General features: G+C 39.1%; 1 protein-coding gene and 1 long non-coding RNA gene across 15 annotated transcripts in view; one reads left to right on the forward strand and one right to left on the reverse strand.

Annotated features, from left to right (window-relative positions):
* The window catches only part of Large1 (LARGE xylosyl- and glucuronyltransferase 1), a 513,859-nt gene that overhangs the window by 252,434 nt on the left and 240,016 nt on the right, over positions 1-21,409 (forward strand). For all 10 annotated transcript variants that reach the window (XR_013051265.1, XM_042277521.2, XM_042277520.2 and 7 more), the window contains one exon: positions 13,354-13,436. Coding sequence is in view for 9 of the 10 variants with exons in the window: in XM_042277521.2 (XP_042133455.1) it covers positions 13,354-13,436 (83 nt within the window). In the remaining variant the exon portion in view is untranslated. The remainder of the gene's footprint in view (positions 1-13,353; positions 13,437-21,409) is intronic.
* LOC121829391 (uncharacterized) lies at positions 470-15,741 on the reverse strand. 5 transcript variants are annotated; one of them, XR_013051271.1, is made up of 5 exons: positions 15,697-15,734; positions 15,263-15,420; positions 15,056-15,108; positions 1,142-1,241; positions 470-632 (listed from the first exon to the last, which is right to left on the reverse strand). It is a non-coding gene; the product is annotated as an uncharacterized LOC121829391 (long non-coding RNA). The 5 variants fall into 5 exon arrangements; XR_013051270.1 differs by having other exon boundaries at positions 470-611; positions 15,263-15,741; XR_013051268.1 differs by having other exon boundaries at positions 470-621; positions 15,263-15,741.

Genomic DNA, 21,409 nt, shown 5'->3' on the forward strand with positions numbered 1-21,409 from the left:
ATGAAGGTAAGGCGTTGATTTAATTGCTAGTGGTTATTTTCTCTATCTGTGTGTAAGATGAGCTAATGTTTATGTATGTGCAGTTTTGTCCTTGGAAAAAGGTATCTTTGATGAAATACATTTGTCTGGAGAATGGCCCTGGCCAGATATATGTTAATGAAAAACAAACACAGCTGGGGTCAGTTATCCAATTACCCCAAATGTATAGGGAAAGTTGTGCCCAAGATTGAGATGCAGTTGTGAGATTACATGTATACATAACATGGAAATGCACGGTAAATAGGAAGAATCATAGCTGTTATTGCACAAGAAGTTTACAACAAGAGACAGCCAGTTCATTTAAAAGGCAGTAACTCCATAATGCGTTGCATGATGGTTTCCTCTAACAGAACCTTAGTTCTGATAAGTTGACCTTCTGAACTCTAGTTGTCAACTGCTGTATACTCCATGGACTTTTGCTACCAGCAGCTCTCAATAATATTGTAATTTTATTTTAACTTTCCAAGGGCCTGCCTCACTGTTTTCTTATTATTGTCCACATGGAATTGTTGTTGTGTGGCCCCATCTTCTTCCTGGAGACTTCAGTTGATGTTAGGCCTGGCCGTGATTTCCTGCAGAAAACTGATAAGAGACTCGAACACAAAGACATATATATGCAGCTAATATAAGCCTTTTTTCTAGAATTAGTTAGTACTCTATATGACCATTCATATCTTAACAAAGTTTAAAATGTGTATGTATATATATATATATATATATATATATATATATATATATATATATATATATATATTAAGCTTGTAAACTTTGATATAAAATTCATATTTTAAGAAAAGTTTAAAGAATCAGAATAGAATCAAAGAGTTGAGATTAGTAATAGAATAGTCCCTTAATTAATTTGGCTTTTGTCCTGTCCCATAGCAGAAGATGGCTCTTTTATTCTGGCATGATACAGGGAGTTTGCATTTTCCTTATAACAACATGCTTGAGTTTAAAGAAGGAGAGAGCCATTCTCCAACTCCAAAGTCAGCTTCAAATTTTAATTGAATTGGGACTATTAGAAGACCAATAGTGTTAAATCTTTAGAGAAAAGCAGAAACAAACATTTAGGAAGACATAAAATTTTTTATATAATATATACCCATACGCTGTTTCACTGTTTCCTGGGATAGATGATTTGTCCCTTTTCTTCAGTTGTCTCATTTGTCTTGTGTTCTTCAGATTCCTTAACCTTCATTCTCCTAAAAAACAAAAACAAAAACCTTTATCCCAAGACTAATTTTGGGGATGTTTCTTTTTGGCAAGTTATTATCTGATTAAATGAAAAGGCATGTGTTACTGGTACAAGTTCTCCTGTAGAAACAAAAGCAAAACCTCGTCCCCAATGTAACACATACCCTGGTTTCCTGGTGCTGAGGTCAGCACATCCTTAAAGTATATAGGCTGATTTAATTCTGTAGTTTTTTCCTATTATCCAATGTCTCTCTGTAGCTGTTGTTCCTTTCTCATTGGCATTGAGAAAATTCAAAGTTAATAGAGCATTATTTCTGGGGGTTTTTGTTACCCCTTTCTATTTATTTAGCATATCCTTTAGAGTTCTGTTTGATCTTTCTATAACTGCTTGACCTGTAGGATTATGTGGTATGCCTGTAATATGCTTTATACTATAATAAGCAAAAATCTGTTTGATTTTAACAGAGACATATGCTGGAGCGTTGTCAGTTTTGATTTGTGCAGGTATACCCATGATGGCCATAACTTCTAGCAAGTGAGTGATTACAGAATCAGCTTTTTCAGAACTCAAAGCAGTTGCCCATTGAAATCCTGAATAAGTATCGATGGTGTGGTGTACATATTTCAATTTTCCAAATTCTACAAAGTGAAACACGTCCATCTGCCAGATTTCATTCCTCTGAGTACCCTTTGGGTTACATCCTGCTGGTAATGGCGTTTGATTGTAGAAGGAACAAGTAGGACATGTCTTTACTATTTCTTTGGCTTCTTGCCAGGTTATGAAAAAATCCTTTTTTAAACCTTTATTATTGACATGATGGTTTTTTATGAAATTCTGAGGCCTCCAGCACATTTCCTATCAATAATTTATCGATCTCATCATTGCTTTGTGCTAGAGGGCCTGGAAGACCAGTATGGGATCGGATGTAAGTTATATATAAAGGATGACTCCTTTTCCTGATTGTATCTTGTAATTGAATAAATAGTGAAGTTAATTCTGAAGCATCAGGGATAAATTCTGCAGTCTCAATATGTAACACCACTCTTTCAGGATACTGAGAGTCAGTTACTATGTTGAGAGCTTCTAAAAATCCATTAATACCAACAGAATAGCATACAAGTCTGATTTTTGAACTGAATTATAAGGACTTTGAACCACTTTACTTAAATTTTCTGATTTGTAACCTGCATTTCCTTGTTTGTTGGCATCTGTATAAAATGTATGAACTCCAGATATGCCAATCAGCGCTCTCTATAGGATCAATTCTATCGCTTTTGGGATATTTGCCGTTAATTTCTCCCAAAAATTACTGCAAGCTCTTTGCCAAGGTTCACTTTCTGTCCATAATTTTTCAATGTCCTCCTTACTTAAAGGTATGACAAAGGTATTTCTGCTGGGTCTATTCCTGCTAATTGACAAAGTCTCAATTTTCCTTTCAAAATCAAGCCAGAGATTTTTTTCCACATAAGTTTTTAATTTTTTATTTGGTTTAATTGGTAAAAATATCCATTCTAATATAATATCTTCCCTCTGCATTAATATTCCAGTAGGAGAATGCCTAGAAGGTAAAATAACCAAAATGCAATCCAGCTTTGGATCAATACGATCCACGTACCCTTCATGTACTTTCTTTGCTCCCAAGGCCAATTCTTTCTCAGCTTCAGGTGATAATTCTCTTGGACTATTTAATTCCTTGTCATGTTCTAGGGTTTTAACAAATTATTCAGTTCATCATTTTTACCCTAATAATAGTTCGTAGATGAGAAATATCTCCAAATAATCTTTGAAAGTCATTACGAGTCTGTAGTCTATCTCTCCTAATTTGCACGTTTTGGGGTCTAATTTTTTGTAGCTCTATTTTATATCCTAAATAATTAATAGAATCTTCTCTTTGTATCTTTTCAGGAGCAATTTTTAATCCCCAGCAAGGCAAAATTTTCTTTTTTTTTTTTTTTTTTTTTGGTTTTTCGAGACAGGGTTTCTCTGTGTAGCTTTGAGCCTTTCCTGGAGCTCACTTGGTAGCCCAGGCTGGCCTCGAACTCACAGAGATCCGCCTGGCTCTGCCTCCCGAGTGCTGGGATTAAAGGCGTGCGCCATCACCGCCCGGCAAAATTTTCTTCTTCAAACATTCTTTCTAAAGTATCTGCATTTGAGTCAGCTAGTAAAATATCATCCATATAATGAGAAATTATAGATTTATGAAATTTTTTACATATCACTTTCAATGGCTGTTGTACAAAATATTGGCACAGAGTTGGGCTATTCAACATTCCCTGTGGGAGGACCCTCCATTTTAATCTTTTAACTGGTTGAGAATTATTATAAGTAGGCACTGTAAAAGCAAATCTTTCTCTGTCTTTTTCTTGTAAGGGTATTGGAAAGAAACAGTCTTTTAAATCAATGACTATGAGAGGCCATCCTTTTGGTATCAGAGTAGGCAATGGAATTCCAGATTTTAGAAAGCCCATTGGTTGAATTACTTTCTTAATTGCTCTAAGGTCTGTTACCATTCTCCATTTACCAGATTTCTTTTAAATAACAAATACAGGAGAATTCCAAGGGCTGGTTGATTCTTCAATATGCTGAGCATTTAACTGTTCTTTTACCAGCTCTTCTAAAGCCTGCAGTTTCTCTGTTGTTAAAGGGCATTGCTGGACCCATACAGGCTTGTCTGTTAACTATTTTAAAGGTAGAGCTGTTGGTGTCTTTGGAAGATCATCAGTTGTGCCCTGTTCTTGTATAATATGGATGGCTGGTGGCCACTCATTAGAACAATATCTTCTAATATTTCTCTCAGAAACATGTGCTAGTTTATGATTTGTTTCTGAGATTGGAGGGATGTTAATCTGAGTATTCCATTGTTGCAACAAGTCTCGACCCCACAGGTTCATAGCTATGTTAGCCACATATGGTTTTAATTTTCCTCTCTGTCCTTCTGGACTTATACATTCCAGCCATCTTGCACTCTGTATCACTTGAGATAATGTCCCAATTCCTAACAGTTGAATGTTTACCTCCTGAAGAGGCCAAGTTGGATGCCAAAATTCTGGTGCAATTATGGTAACGTCCGCACCTGTGTCTACCAGACCAGACAAATAAACACCATTTATTTTTATCGTTAATTTTGGTCTTTGATCATTAATAGAAGTTTGCCAAAAAATTTTCTTTATGTTTTCTCCTGAATTTTCTATTCTCTGTGTTTCATCATCCTGACCAGAATGATTTATTCCAATAGGCATTTGGTTATTTAATTGCTCTGAGCAGGGGTTTCCTCTATGGCTGCAGAAAAGGTTTGAACTGGATTTGCTATGGGGGCCTGCATGAGGCCCCTCTGGGAGTTTCCCAAAGCCTGAGGCAAAGGATTACCCTGTCTGTCCTTTGTTGATCTACATTCGTTGGTCCAGTGTTTTCCCTTACCACACCTTCTCATACTCCAGAAGGAAGGGGCATTCTGTTGCCATTGTTCCTTGAAGAAACATTGTTTCTAAGAATGACCTGTTTACAGTCCCTTTTCTAATGTCCTTGCTTTCCATATCCAAAACATCTAACATTCCTCAAACCTTTTGAAATTGCTTCTACCCACATATCATCATGCTCATGAGCCTCAACATTAACTGTGTCTCTAATCCAATCTTCCAAAGGTGCAGATCTTGCCTTTAATGGCCTTATTATTTTTTGCATGATGCATTCGCATTTTCTTTTTTTTTATTTATTTATTTATTTTTTCCCATCACAGGCAATTTATTTTGTTCTATTCATTCACAGTTAATACAGAAAATACTTGGAAACATTTCCATATAATGTTTGACACAGAAATTATCAAATAGAAGTATACAATGTTGACAAGAGGCAGTACATTTATAATTTATAACCCCAAATGTATTTATAAATTAGAAATGGAAAGATCTACAAATGAAATTATGAAGGTTCACCAGAGTCATTTAATCTGTCAGTTTCTCATTCATTTTTATGTCTTAATAATATTCTATTGTATGAATAAGCCACATTTTATTTCTCTCCAGTATTTGATAGCTATTTGAATTGTTTTAACTTTTTTACTATTAGCAACACACTGCTGTAAACTTTCATGTACATGTTTCATAGGTGCATATTTTCAGTAGTTTGAGGATTTATTCCTAAGGGTAGAATTGTTGAGTAACAGAGTAACAGTGTTTTGCATTTTGACCAACCACCAAACTGTTTTGCCAAAGTGGCACACCATTTTACAATCTCACCAAATCCTTGTTTTTAAGGCTCTGATTTTTGTACAAAAGCATTCAATCATTCTGTCAGACCAAACCAGGAAAAGTAAGCTATAGTTCAGAGCTGTTCTATTCCATTTACTATGCAAAGCCATTCTTTGCGTTTGCAACTCTCAGCCCTTTTGAGTATTCTTGCAGTGTTCACCTTTTCCTCCACCACTTTTTTTCTTCTTTCTTTCTGGTTTATTTCTATCTATTACAAATGTATAAAAAATCCTCCATCATCATTGCTGTTAGCAGCAGAACCTTGAGAAATATACCTTTGGTTTGCCTCAGAAAAGGAACACATATTGCACTGTAAAGTTTGTAAAATTGGCGCAAAACATTGTGATAATGTTACAATACCAGTTTTAAGAGTTCAGTGACTAATGGGGAGCCGATGGGATACATGCAGAACTGTGAAAGCGATCTCACTTAGCCAGCTGTACACGTAGACTGTAAATCTACATTCAGATCATTTCTGAACTAAGACTATCATCTCAGTTTATCTGTTGAGGTCAACCAGGAAACCCTAGAATATACCTTGATTTTTGCAAAAAACAAAATAGGGGGAAGGGTTTCTTCAGCATTTCAGTCCACGAGTAACAGTATCCTAACAGGCAAAGTGTTCTCTCACTGTCAACATAGAATGAACTGCTGCTGGAGGTCAACTTGGGCTTTAATTTGCATTAGCACTTACATGCATAGTAGTCCAAGTTGTTGACCTCATGACTTTAAAAAGTAACTCTAAAAAAGTAAAATGGCCCTTCTTGGAAGACTAAAGAAAGACATCCAGCCACAGTTGTAAAAAGTCTCATCAAAACAATATACCCTTTTATGAATTATGCCTCAATTAAAAAAAAAAAGTAGCCCCAAATAAGAAGCAGCTCTGAAAAAGAAAATATAACTTAAGATATTTGAAAAAATACTTGCAGCTTGATCTGCACTGACAATGATTGTCGAAGCCTAGAATTCAACATTTACAAATTCTCATTCACACACACAAAACACACTATTATCACACAACTTGTGTCTTGAGAGAATCTTCTGCTTTTTAAATCTTTGGCCTCCCAGTCAATCCCAAGTTCAACCAACTCTAACTAAAACTTCACTCAGAATTTCACCAAGCTTTTCACCCACACATTAATGCTTGTCGTATCTTTCATCAACTGTCAAAATCTGAAGCCTGCTCAGAGATCGCCAGGCAAAAGAAAACAAATGAAATACACAGAGGTTATTTCAAAACAGAACATAACCATCATCCAAAAAAAAAAAATGTCATGATTCCCGATTGGGATCATCCCTTGTTTCCCACGTTGTACTATTTCACACTCCGGCACCGGCCAAAGGACATGAGAGCTGGCTGTGGAGCATACAGTCTCTCACACAGATGTCCCCAGAGGAACACCAGAGACAAAGTCACGCGAGGCCTCTCCCACACAGAGACTGTCCCACAAGGGCAGTGAGGGAGGACACCCACTAGTCTGTGGAGATCCCTGAAGAGAGTATGATTCTTAAAATCTGGACTTTACATAATTCACATCAGCCCTGTTCAGGTACTCACTGGAAGAAAGATGCAGCTGCTTGCCAGAACTCAGCACTCCACTCCAGATCTCTGCTGCCTTAGTCTCCATCGCGGATTTCCGAGTTCTGGTAGTTACCTGGACCACTGAGGCATTGCCACAAGACTTCTTCTCTTTTGAAACATCCTTTTTCTCTAGATATTAGGATAGCTTCACCAGCTTGTTTCTTAGGTCCATTTGCTTGGAAAGCCTTTTCCCAGCCCTTTACTCGGAGGTAGTGTCTATCTTTGAAGTTAAGGTGTGTTTCTTGTATGCAGCAGATGGATGGGTTCTGTTTTCTTATCCATTCTGTTAGCCTATGTCTTTTTATAGGTGAGTTGAGACTATTGATATTGATGGATATTAATGACTAGTGATTGTTAATTCCTGTTATTTTTTGTGGCTGTGTTGTGTTGTCCTTCTGTGGTGTATGTTGGTGTGGGATTAGCTATTGCTTGATTTTTCATGGATGTGTTTAGCTTCTTTGGGTTGAATTTTCCCTTCTAGTGCTTTCTGTAGGGCTGGGTTTGTAGACAGGTATTGATTAAATCTGGTTTTATCATGGAATATTTTGTTTACTCCGCCTATGGTGATTAAGAGTTTTGCTGGGTATAATAATCTGGGTTGGCATCCGTGGTTTCTTAGTGTCTGCATGAGATTTGTCCAAGATCTTCTAGCTTTCATAGTCTCTATTGAGTAGTCTGGTGTTATTCTGATGGGTTTACCTTTATATGTTACTTGGTCTTTTTCCTTTGAGGCTCTTAATATTTTTTCTTTGTTCTGTGTGTTTAGTATTTTAATTATTATGTGGCGAGGGGACTGTTTTTTTTTTGGATCCAGCCTATTCGGTGTTCTGTAAGCTTCTTGTATCTTCATAGGTATTTCTTTCTTTAGGTTAGGAAAGTTTTCTTCTATGATTTTGTTGAATATATTTTCTGTGCCTTTGAGTTGGTATTCTTCTCCTTCTTCTATCCCTATTATTCTTAGGTTTGGTCTTTTCATGGTGTCCCAAATTTCCTGGACGTTTTGTGTTACGACTTTCTTGTCTTTAGTGTTTTCTTTGACTGACGAATCTATTTTCTCTATCGTGTCTTCAGTATCAGAGATTCTCTGTTCTATGTCTTGCAATCGGTTGGTTATGCTTGTTTCTGTAATTCCTGTTCGTTTTGTCAGAATTCCTATTTCCAGCATTCCCTCAGCATGTGTTTTCTTTATTGTCTCAAATTCATTTTTCAGATCTTGGAATGTTTCTTTCATCTGTTTAATTGCTTTTTCTTGGCTTGATTTGATTTCTTCCCATTTTTTATTCGTTTTTTCTTCCATTTCTTTAAGGGAGTTTTTTATTTCCTCTTTAATGGAGTTTTTCATTTCCTCTTTAAGGGAAGTTTTTATTTCCTCTTTAAGAGAGTTTTTCATTTCCTCTTTAAGGTAGTTTTTCATTTCCTCTTTAAGGAAAGTTTTTATTTCCTCATTGAGGGAATGTTTTATTTCTTCTTTAAGGGCCTCTATCATCTTCTTAAAGTAATTTTTAGGGTTGATTTCTTCTGTTTCTTCTGTCATGGTATGTTTAGGTCTTGCAGTTGTAGAATCACTAGGTTCTGATGTTGCCATATAGGTCTTTATGTTATTGCCTGTATTTTTGCGCTGGCGTCTACTCATCTCTTCCTCTGTGAGGTGCAGGTGGTGTCTGTGTCTGAGATTGCCTCTCTTGTTCTAATTTTTAGTCTTGGTTTAGTAGGGGTTCTTGGTTAAATTGGTGCTATTAGGCTGTTTCTTCAGGGACAGCTGATTTCAGTCGGTGAATTATATACTTATGATTCTGGTGATCTGGTTTAGTGGCTGGGTAGCGCCTTCTTCTGTGTTCCCAGGTCACGTTTTGTTCATTTGTCAACTCCTCAGCTGATCTTGTTTCTTCAGACTTCCAACTGTAGGCATCTGAATCCTCTCCCAGATGGGTTTCAGCTGAGCAGGGTAGTCTCACCAACACCTCCAAGTTGTTGGGTTTCACAGGATCAGCAGTTGGGCCCTGGGTTGTCCCCAGACAGAGTGCCCAGACTCGCCCTGGTTCTGACCCACGGAGATAGCCTCTTCCCCAGGTGTTGGGGCCAGGGGCGTCCCTGCTCCAAGCTGTGTCCGCCCCTCTCCGTCCCCGGGCCTGTCCACTCCTGCGGCCCGCTGCCACAGGCCCACCTGCATCCACTTGTCTCTGCCGCTGGGCCTGTATGTCCCCGTCAGCTGCCGCTGGGTCTGTCTGCCTCTGCGGGCCGCCAACGGGCCTGTATGTCTCTGCCGGCTGCCACCGGGCCTGTATGTTTCTGCCGGTTGCCGCTTGGCCTGTATGTCCCTGTCGGCCGCTGCCACTGGGCCCGTCTACCTCCACAGGTTGCTGACCTGCGTCCGCCTGTCTCTGCCGCGTGGCCCGTCCACCTCTGTGGGTCGCCACTGGGCCTGAATGTCTCTGTTGGCCGCCACCTCCGGGCCTGTCCACCTCCGTCTGCTTATCTCTGCCGCAGGGCCTGTCCACCTCTGTGGACCGCCGCTGGGCCTGAATGTCCCCTTCTGCTGCCGCTGGGCCCGTCCACCTCCACGGGCCGCCACCACAGGCCTACCTGCGTCTGCTTGTCTCCGCCCGCATTCGCATTTTCAAAGGCCAAAGATTCAATTATTATCTTACTAGCTTCTGAATCCGATACCATTCTCTTTACTGCTGAAGTCAGTCTTTGTAAAAAATCTTTGAAAGATTCTACTGGGCCTTGCATAAGCTTTGTAAATGACTCAGGTTTTTTTCCTGGTTCCTCAACTCTGTCTCATGCATTCACGGCTGCCGTTCGACATAAAATTTGGTTTGGACATCATATAAACATTGTGTTTGTACTGATGCATATTGGCCTTCTCCAATAAGCTGATCCTGGCAAACTTGTATTCCTTTATTTCTCCATTGTTTTTCTATGTTTTTCGCTTCATCCTTGAACCAAGTTAGCCACTGTAACCTCTGGCTGGGTTCCAGAAGAACTTGTGCCAGCTCCCGCCAGTCCTGTGGTACAATCCTATTATATGTTGACCAAGAGTTTAACATTTGTTTTACATATGGGGAATGCATGCCATAAGATACTATTGCCTCCTTAAACCTTCGTAAATCCAACATTTCAATTGGAACCCAAATATTTTGTGTAGTCATTTGATCAGGCAACTGCTGTACATTTACAGGATAAATAAAGGGTGACTGTGTGAAAACAGGCTTTCTTTCTGTAACCTTATGATCCAAACTTGAAACAACTTCACTGTTAATTTCTTCTGTCTGAATTTTTACAGGTTTAACAAGTTTTTCTAAAGCTGTCATCCTGGCACTTAAATCGACTATCTTTTTAAATAGTAAAATGAGGATAAGCATAGTGATAAACTACATATTTCCAACAATACTAATCTTCTCATATAGTTGTTCCATTGTCAGACTGCCTAAAATTTCAAACAAAACCCAATTTGCATCCAATGTACACATAAAACCCATTTTTTTTAATGTAGAAAAAGTTTCTCTTTTAAACAGTTTCCTTTAAAATATTTGATATGTTGTGACTTACCAAATCTGCATAGAACAGTAGAAATCTGAGGGGATTTTCAAAACAGTCACCTAGTGTCTGAGGTGTGAATCCAGAGAGAGAGAGAGAGAGACAGACAGACAGACAGACAGACAGACACCAAGAAAGCATAGCTGGCTAAAGCTTAAATCCAGCCATGTATTCCCTCTTGAACTGAATCAAGGCTTGGCTCTGGCTTCCTTAAGCTCCCACCACGTGCGTTGGCTTTACAGGCAGGGGCCCTGTTCAGCAGGGCAGGCCTGAGTTGTTTGTAGCACTGGCTTTAAGCAAGCAGCTCACAGTTAGTCCGGCCTGAGGCCAAGCAGACCTGGACCCAGGCTAGGGAGCCAACCGCTCGGACTAGGGAGCCAGCTGCCCAGGCTAGGGAGCTGGCCGCCCTTGCAGGAAACCGGACCTGCCGCCAAGCCAACCGGTTTTTAATGGATTCTTGTCACATTGAGTGCCAGATATAGATGTAGCCAACTGTCTTAGTAAATAAGAAACACAGAACCAATGTAAAAGAGAAAGCCGAGAGATCAGAGCTCAGAGCTAAAATCTCACCCTTCCTCCTGTGGTGCTCCTAGCTCCCTGAAAGAGACCTACTTCCTGTGTGTATGTCTTTACATAGTGTTTCTGTTCTGCCTTCTCATTGGTTGTAAACCCAAATACATGACTGCCTCATCACTGCCTGTAAGTACAGCCCTCCAGGTCTTCAAGGCGTATGTCTCCAATGCTGGCTGTATCCCTGAACACACAGAGATCTATGGGATTAACCACCACCGCCACGCTCTTTCTATGGCTCTAATAGCTCTGACCCCTGGGCAACTTTATTTATTAACATACAGTTAAAATCACATTTCAGTACAAATAGAATACCACCATACAGGGGTGGTGGGAGTGGTCAGAGTGCGTAAAGGTAATTGGGATCAGAGATGTTATGGGAATGGATTGAGGTTGATGAATGTAGTTTATCGTTTGTGTCTGCTGGGTGTGCTTCCCATGGTAATACTAAATGTGGTGTGAAGAATTCCTGTTAGCCAGACGTCATTGCACAAAGCATCCAGTGGTGTGAGCAGGGTAGAAGAACATCTAGAAGGAGCTGCCCAGAATAGAGGGAAATCAGGAGCTGTGATGTGACACCATGGTTTGTCAGAAGACCCATTGTGATGGTTAATTTTAATTTTTAATTTCACACAATCTAGAATCATCTGACTGAGGCCTCTTTATGTCTGTGAGGAAGAATATTGGATGTTGTAGTTGATGTAAGAAGGCATTGCCACTGTTGGTTGGCAGGCACCATTTCCTTCACTTGTCATTCTGGACAGTATGAGTATAGAGAGGGCGAGAGAACTAGTATGCATATATTAATACATTGCTCTGTGCTCTTGAGATTGGATATAATGTGACTAGTTCTATCAAGCTCCTACAGTCTTTGATGTCCCTCCCTTCCTTCCTCCTCCCATTTCTTCCTCTCTCCCCTCCCCTTCTCTCTCATCCCCACCCCATTTAAAATTAATTAAAAAAACAACAAAACTTATTAACCTTAGGGAAGAGCCAACCTGAATATGCCAGCCTTACTGACAGCTTTGAGTATGAAGAGATATTTTTGTCACTTGTAATTCAATTATAGAGCACTACTGTACCTGCAAAATTCAAAAATGAGACATGAGGGCTTGAATAAAGGCTCCAGAAAGCCACTTATTTGGGGTAATGTGTCGCTGAGTTAGATTTTTTATATGGAGTGCCCAAGAAGGCTGGGTATGAATCTGTGAAGTTCAAACTATTTTGTGGTACAGATCCTAGGATATTTCACAATGCCACCAACCAGAGATATACCCCCAAGAAAAGCTGCAGGTATGATATAGAGGTAGTTGAAAGGCGAAGCTACAGTTGCCACAAGGAACTCTATTGGAAGGATGGGGCATCTCAAACATATTGTATGTAAGTAGTGTCATCATGAGTCCTAGTTACTGGAGAAGTAACTTCAGCCTTTGTTGTTTGCCCCACTTGGTTTCATTCTTGCTAAAGTCTAGTTTGTCTTCCTCATGGAAGTTGCTTTAGTCAGGTATTTAGCATAGCCACCAAACATAACTCATATTCATGCCCTGTGTTGTAGTTATTGGCTGGCCTTTCAGCTTTCCCAGAGCCACCTGGGGTTAAAGACAGAGTCAGAGTTCATGTTTGTGGTTAATATTTTGACAGCTTAAATGAGATGGCTGATAATGCCCATCTCCGTTCTGCTCTTTAATTCCTCGAATGGTATCCCCCATGGAGCCCTGAGCTGCTCACTGGTCTCTTTGGCCTGCTCTCAGGTTGACTTTAGTACTCTAATCCATTTCAGAAGAACAGTTTACACTCTGAACCATAATTTGTCAATCTGAAAGCTCTGACTTATTGGTCCATTGGGGTACATTTCTTCTCTTTTGCCATTTGCCATTGTTTTCTAGCTTGGGGGCAGGGGACTCACTGTTTACCTATTTGAGCCAATAACCATTGCAAGCATCTCTAAAATGTAATTGAAAAGACTCTTAATGGCCTCCAAATGATGATAGCTACATAAACCAATTAAAAAGACTTTAATAAAACTGTCTCAAGTTATTCTCCGTGGCTGCAGGCAGTGCCCTTTGTTTTCTATGATGCCAACAAGAAATCAGGATGATTTTTCTCTCCTGTGAGACTACAAGACAAGAAGGCTTGCTTCTGTCTGTATGATAGTTCAATCTCTGTTCCTTTTCTCTCAGACCATCCATGTGGCCATTGTCTGTGCCGGATACAACGCCAGCAGGGATGTTGTTACCCTGGTCAAGTCAGTCCTCTTTCACAGGTAAGAATAGTCTTTGCTGTACTCTCCTGGCTTTGTATGTCCCTGACCACCTGCATGTTGCCCTGAAGAAGGTTAGATAAGAGCATGCTTTTTCACCCATCATTCAGACTGCCATGAAAATTAATTTTTGTCCAAAATAGTAAGGATATTCCATTAAGCAAGCTTAATATCAGGAGTTTGGCATTGCCCAGCCATGCTTAGATTTGTAGCTTTCAGAACTACAGGAGCCTTCAAGGACATCCCCACTTAGATGCTCCAGTTTGTGCTACCCTACAATCACCAGCTCTTTTTCTATATTCCTGTTGGCAGATTATGTTGTGATTTACACTATATTCCACCTAAAATTCCTATTTAAAGTCCTAACCCTTGGTATTTGAAATAAGACTATAGATAAACTTTAAAAGAGAAGATTAAGTTAAAGTAGGCACACTGTGGTGGACCCTAATCCAATATGGCTAGTGTTAAAAATATAAGATTAAGACAGATACATTCAGAAGAAAGACAGTACCTAGCCAAGGAACTTGACCTCACATATTTTAGACTTCTATCTCCTAGAACTGTGGCGAAATGAATTTCTGTTTCCAGCTAGCCAATCTGTTTTAGTTTGCTATGGCACATTGGGTATTATAAAATAATACCCCAGATTGACTTGCCCCTTTTCTGGGTCCTTTGACTGTCAGAAATCATCCATTATGTTAGGCTAAAGATGCTATCCAGTAGACCTTGTATATCTCCATGAGACCAGGTATAAGTCTGGTTCTCTTCCGCTGGGAAGTGGAGATACCTCTTAGGTGTCATCTCTTCTCTATGCTTCTGCTTTCTCATGAACCTTTCTTCCTTCCCTTCAATATTCAGGTTAATTGCCCACACATACTTAATAAGGTCACATACAGAATTGAGTCTACAGTTCCAGTTAATACCCTTCTTGACCCTGCTCTGACTTCTCTTCATGGATTTGGATAAAGTTCACCTATATTTACAACCAATAATATAGGCAAACACATATGAAATGATTGAGTTAGGATCCTGAACATTCTCAGCAGAAGGAACACTGTTGAGAAGAAATTCTCAGTTCAGCTGAGTAGAGAGCACAGTATAGTCATTGGAATTCACCACTCAGACCCACCAACACTGCAAGACTGTGTATAAATCATTTCTCCCACCTGCTTTCTCAGTCTCCCAACTAACCCTTCTCTCTGCAGCACCTTTCAGCTCTCCCTCTTGGAGATATTTCAGGTTCTCTCCTGTCCATCTAGCTCAGGCCTACTGGTCGCTAACCTGCATATACTCTTCCTGGTTCTAGGATTTCTGTTCTTCATATCCATCTTTTCTTACTCATCAGGGGCCAATGTATTCTTCATAGTGTTTTCTTACCTGTCCCTGTGATGATATCATGCCTTGACACCCTGGCCGGTTTGTCCCTCCTCTCTCCATCATATGTCCTGCTACTCTGTCAACCTACTCCTTCCCCAATCCCAAGCCATCGATTGCCTTCTTACCTTATAGGATTTCACACACTACCTATGAGAGGAAGCCTGCTTGCAACTCTCAGTGCAGGTTTAAGCTCCTAGTCTATAGCCCATAATACCTTGCTTACCTTTTTTAAAAATCATACTTACTATGTTGATCTCTATGTATTCATTCATGATTCCTTCTGTTGCAGAATACAGGCCTTTTGGAGAAAGAAAACATGACTTATTTTCTCTGTATTTCACATATCATTTGTTTAGTAAGTGCTCTTGGGGGAGTCCTTTAGTAAGTAACCTGAAGATACATATTTTCAATCAGTTACCTAAGATACAAATTTAGATTCAATTCACATTTACATTCATGTCACTGTTGTACCAAGAGGCCTTCAGCAAGTTCCTTTAACCCTTTGTTGCTTTGTTAACTTTTGCTGTGGATCAGGTCACTCCCAATCTGACTTCGTTTTCTGTGGCATGTCTTTTGTGCTGGTCCAATTATGTAGCTGGAGTCAGCTGGCCTGTTGACAAAAGATCACATTTCTTACTTTCTAGCATCAAGGACAGAGTTGGAGAATGTGACTAACAAAGCAAAATATAACAGTATCAGTTAGCAACAGGGGCTGGCAACTCTTCCTGCCCCTCCTGCCCCTTTAAATCTATGATTTCTGTTGTATAAGGTAAGAGGTCATAGGAATGTCAGGTGGAAATTGGCTGAGTCTTCTCATGTGAAGCCAAGTGCCTTTTCTACATGACCATATTCACTGTGCAGTTTCTGACACTTGTGGTTTCCACACCCTCATTGCTGCCTGCAGTCAGGTGCTATGAACACAGCATGAGTCAAATGAGAGATTTCCAGCCATGATGTCATAATTCCTTGTCTCCAGGGCAATGGAAAACCTCTCCCTGATGGAGTCCAAAGGCCCGTTTTTTTAGGAAAGGCTGTTTGTATGATTAAAGATATTATTTTTTCTATGTCTCAATCATGATCAAATTTTTAATCTCTGGTATTGTTTTTGAGCAAAGGTTTCCTTACTGTTGCCTTAGTTACAAGTCACATAAACTGGTAGTTGTTGAAATTGTAAGAATCTTATTGAGAATAAACTTTTTATTCCAACAGTCTGTGCAGCACAAAGATGTTCAATTTAAAATAGCAGTTTTAGTAGCAGCTGTGGAAGGCATATCATTCTTCTATGGAGATGTGCACATTTAAGAAGAGAGCTTGTTACTAATGTGTATAATGAAGATAAAGACTGAACCATGGCAATGATTACTTGGCTCTGCTGAACCGGGTGACCCCTGGAGTTCCTTCCTCACCTTGAAGTGATACAAATAAGAATGATTATAAATTGATTTACGGCTGATAGTCATTTGGACATTAAAGCAAAAGGATGTTTGAAAGACATTAAGCTGAGAAAGTCCAACTATAAATAGCTTTATGGCTCCAAAGTCTGTTATGGGGATTAACTAAGACATGATTATAAAATATGTTGACAAATGAAGTACCTTCCTAATGTTAATAATAATAGAATAATAGTGGTTCAGAATGCTTCCTTTGGCTTTCACTGTTAATTACAATAATTAAGTTTATTTTCCAGACAAGATTTTCAACAGATTTTCATTTAAGGCCTTCTTTGTTATGTCAAAATCAATTTTACTTCTATAATATGTTTGGTGACAGTGGACATGCTGTATTTTAAAGGATAGTAAAAGACTGACATGAACAGTAACATACCAGTGTGGCACTGAATATTCTCCAACCTCTGGAAAGGAATTTCAGAATATCTGCCAAAGACCTTTACCCCACATGGCTACTGAAGGTTCCATGTCTTAAAAGGATAACTTAAATGCTTTTATTCTTTTATTTTTGTGATTATAATATAATTTTCCTTTCTTCCCTCTAATCCCTTCCATATACTTTCTCTCTTTGAAATTGATGACCTCTTTTTTTATATATATGTGTATACATTCATTCTTAAATATAATATCTGTCTATAGCCAGGCGGTGGTGGCGCACGCCTTTAATCCCAGCACTCGGGAGGCAGAGCCAGGCGGATCTCTGTGAGTTCGAGGCCAGCATGGGCTACCAAGTGAGCTCCAGGAAAGGGGCAAAGCTACGCAGAGAAACCCTGTCTCGAAAAAAAACAAAAAAAGAAAAGAAAAAAATCTGTCTGTATAACCATGCAGTTGGATTTTTCTTTGGGCTGCTAGCTCATAAATAATGACACAGAGATTTATTATTAGTTATCAAAGCTCAGCCTTAGCTTAGGTTTGTTGTTGTTGTTTTAGCTTTGCGCCTTTCCTGGAACTCACTCTGTAGCCCAGGCTAACCTTGAACTCACAGATCCGCCTGCCTCTTTCTCCCAAGTACTGGGATTAAAGGCGTGCGCCACCACCACCTGGCTTAGGTTTGTTCTTAACTAGTTCTTATAACTTAAATTAACCCCTTTTTAAAAAATCTGTGTTCTGCTACATTGTGCTACCTCTCTTCTGTCTTGTACCTCCTTTCTCCTCTTCCTGTCTGGCTGGTGACTTTGTCCTTCTTCATCGAGTCTTCTCTGTTCCCAGAAGTCTGGCCTAACCTCTTGTTAGCTATTGGCCATTCAATTTTATTACACCAATTGCAACACTATGTTTTCACACAATGTACCAATATCCCACAACCTAACCAAACTCTTCTTGAAATCTTGCTTATAGTCATTCTAAAAGTAGCAACTAGGTTGGGAAAGGGAACATAGGATTTCCCAAGGCAAGGAAGCCAGCATGGGTTTTGCCTCTGCTTTTGCTTTAGATTTGTGGGAACTGCAGATCTAGGCAATCATCATATATCTTTGAACATTGGCTCTACTCTCCCCAACAACCCCTACCCAGCCATAGTGCCCTGTTTAGAACATGCAGAGATATATTGCTGTTTTCCTTTTCAACAAATACTGCTGTCACTCTTACCCTACACCAAATTATGTTCTAAATGTTGTCAAGATACTAAAATGCCCAGTTCTATGCCTGCTGAAGAAATGTACTGTTGCTAACCCCTAGTACATAGACAATACAACTGAAGTCCAAGATGGCTAAGTCATTGCTCAAGATCACATGTTCAGGAGGTAGACAGAGCTAAGTTTAAGCTCAGTCCTTTGGCTTCTGAGTCTTTACTCTCCACAGACAACAGGGAGTTTCCTGCTTTTAATATCGTTATCATTACTTTTAGTTTTCATCATTATTTTTGGTGTAGGTGTAGATACTGTTTTCATTGTTCCAATGCTGTTATCATCTTCCTCCCCCTAAGATTTGTACTTGTGAGGTGCTGAATGTTGCATACACAAAAGATTTAAAAGCCTGAGCATCCATGTTCCTAATAAAATTTAAGACAGTATGGACACATGATGCCTTTGAACATATAGAAGTCTGTAGAGAAACTAAGGGAAATATTTTTTTCCTCAAATGTTAAACTTCATGTGGGATCTTGCATGTGAATTCTATCCCTACTCAATAGGTACTTCTATCACCATAACTCTAGAGAAATTTAGGCTTAGAGATGTTAAATGGCTCATTCATTCAATGTCATGGTTGAGTAGATGTTAGTTCATCAGTTCTAGTCTTCACTCTGTGTGATGTGGCCTTTTGATTCTTCTAGAAAGTTGTTCTCTTCTCTTTTATCTGATAAAGAGCTTTATTAAGTTACCCTTGAATTGTTCCATTTTATGGAGGCCATTTTGCATCCTCCAATTCAAGGACGCTGTGACCCCAGATCCCTGCTACTAAGATTTTCTGAAATAGTTGTGTCAACTATTCACCAAAGGACGGCCAGTGCCATCACTGGCTCTTTTCTTTGCCTAAAATTGATGTTGTGTTGTAAACTTACTAAGTAAAGATTATCTCAGCTCCAATGTCCTTTAGTGAAAGCAATCCTTGCATTGCCTTGTGGGAGCTTGGACACTTTCCTGACAAGATAAGGAGAGGCCAGAGAGAAGCAATGGTTTAATTATTTTTGCTTTCTGTTCTGCTATATTTATTGAATCCTGACCTTGAATACAGGAGCAGTTTAGGAAACAGGCAATTGAAGTGTTGCTAATTAAAAGTGTAGTCTGCAGGATTGTCTGGAGATGGAACATTTCCTTGCCTCTATGGCAATACTGGTACTCAAATGAGGCTACTGGGTTTTAGGATATGGACCAAACCACCTGTCTAGGAAGAGGCCTTTTCCCATTTCTAAGCCTATACTTTTCCAAACACACACACACACACACACACACACACACACACACACACACACGATATATATATATATATATATATATATATATATATATATATATATATATATATATATGTATACATACATATAACTAGTGACTGGTGCAAAAAATTCTAGCTTAGATATGATACCATTATAAAACTAAATAGCCTTAAATTGTATATTGAGAAGATTATCCCTTGTGCGTGAGTTTTTATTAACTTCAGTTTGCAACATTCACTTTGCTGTAAATGCGTTCTTACATCTAGCCAAATGGTGCTCCATTTCCTTAAAACAAAAGAGAAAGCAGAAGCTCACAGCCTCTGGCAGGTTGTGGTATTTGCAAGCCTCTATCATTAAAATTCATTCTTACCTTCCTGAATTAGAAGCCAAAGGTAAAATGAGACTCAAAAGCTACCTGTGTAGAACATAAAATCATTTCCTTTATTAGTTAATCTTGAGCTATAGATCTTCATTAACCATGAGCATCATCAGGCTGTTTCCTGTGATCTTCAGAACTGGGCATACCTCCTGGTCACACCCCAGCCTGAACATGTGCTCCCATTTTGTGAGCTAAGTGTCATTCAGGCCAGTGTTCCCAGTGCAGTGAAGGATCTAGAACATTTGAGCATACAGGCTAACCCACTCACACACTCAGAGAGTAGACTAACCTTCCATTTTCAGACAGCAACTATTTGTGTGAGAATATTCCTATAATGTAACTGTACTTTGAAAGGGAAACATTCAGTATTGCCAATAAATTTGACATTATTTAGCTATCACCACTTTTGAATATTATGCCCTTTTCATTGCTCCCCAAGGATGCTCCCATATCTATTATTAGTCACTCACATCACCAGTTATTAATCTCTTCTCTGTAGATTTGCCTAGTCTGAACATTTTGTTGCCATGTATATCATGTAATATTTAGTCTTTTCCCTGGCTTCTCTCCCATCTAATGAAGTTTCATGGTTCTTCCATGATATAGCATGTGCTAATACTTCATTCCATTTTATTGTGTACTAATGTCTCCTTGTATGAATGTATTGTTCTGTGTCTATCATTTGTTGATGGCCATTTTGGTATTTACTACTTCTTGGCTATTAGGAGTGACTCTACTAAGAATAAATATGTATAAGCTTTTGTATATATACCTGTTTACTTTTTATTTATTGTTCTTTGACAATTTCATATATGATTATTTTAATATATGTGTATTTTAATCATATACAGCCAATTTATCCTATTTGCCTTGTCCCTGTCTCTTGCTGAACCCCTTCTCAACAAAATTACCTTCTATTTTTAAGAGAGGAGTTAGTACCACAAAAGAAGTAAAGGCAATTTTTACAGTAGCTCATGAGCCAGTAAAATTGAAAGTGCCTACAAATCAATAGCCTACAAAATAAGTTAAAAGAGTTGGAAATGGCCTAAGAGACCAGAATATATGACCACTGCCCTAATTGGATGAGTAAAGAATGATCACTTCCTTGGTTTGTCTAAGGAAACATGGTAAGATGGTATATGCAGCTTACTGGCTCAGCACATGATATACTCAAAAATGATCCATTGTTATAAAGATCTCCTAAGTCTCCATCCAGTTCCTACTATAATACTCATAAAAGGTCACTTGATGGGGCAAAATGAAGTTATTCTCCCTCGGATCTCCTCCTCATTTTTTCCTTAATAAATCTAGTCTTTTTTAATTTTTTTTTTTTAATTTTTTGTTCACCCCATGTTTCCTTATTCTTCATAGGCAAGAAACAAAAACCTCAGGATCCACTGGCTTATCATGACCTCGATGACCACGCAACCTAGTTATGTTTTCTAGGGGTGCAAACATGGGTTCATTTTCTCTGTTAATTAAAGAAGCAAAAATGCAGGGGGGAAAGTGTCTTAGAAATCTTAGGGTCCGGGAGGTGGTGGCACATGCCTTTAATCCCAGCACTCGGGAGGCAGAGGCAGGCAGATCTCTGTGAGTTCAAGGCCAGCCTGGGCTACAGAGTGAGTTCCAGGAAAGGCGCAAAGCTACACAGAGAAACCCTGTCTCGAAAAACCAAAAAAAAAAAAAAGAAAAAAAGAAAAGAAATCTTAGGCAGTCACAACAAAGCCATCATGTTATACATAGAAAATTGGAGTCCAATCTTTTTAGTCAGATTTTTCTTTGGGGCTGCCAGTTCACAAATAACACAGTGACTTATTAATCGTGAAGGCTTGGCCATTAGCTTAGGATTGTTCCACTAGCTCTTGTAAGGTAAATTAACTTGTATTTTTATTAGTCT

Source organism: Peromyscus maniculatus, chromosome 5 (assembly GCF_049852395.1).
Source record: "Peromyscus maniculatus bairdii isolate BWxNUB_F1_BW_parent chromosome 5, HU_Pman_BW_mat_3.1, whole genome shotgun sequence".
NCBI classification, from domain to species: Eukaryota; Metazoa; Chordata; class Mammalia; order Rodentia; family Cricetidae; genus Peromyscus; species Peromyscus maniculatus.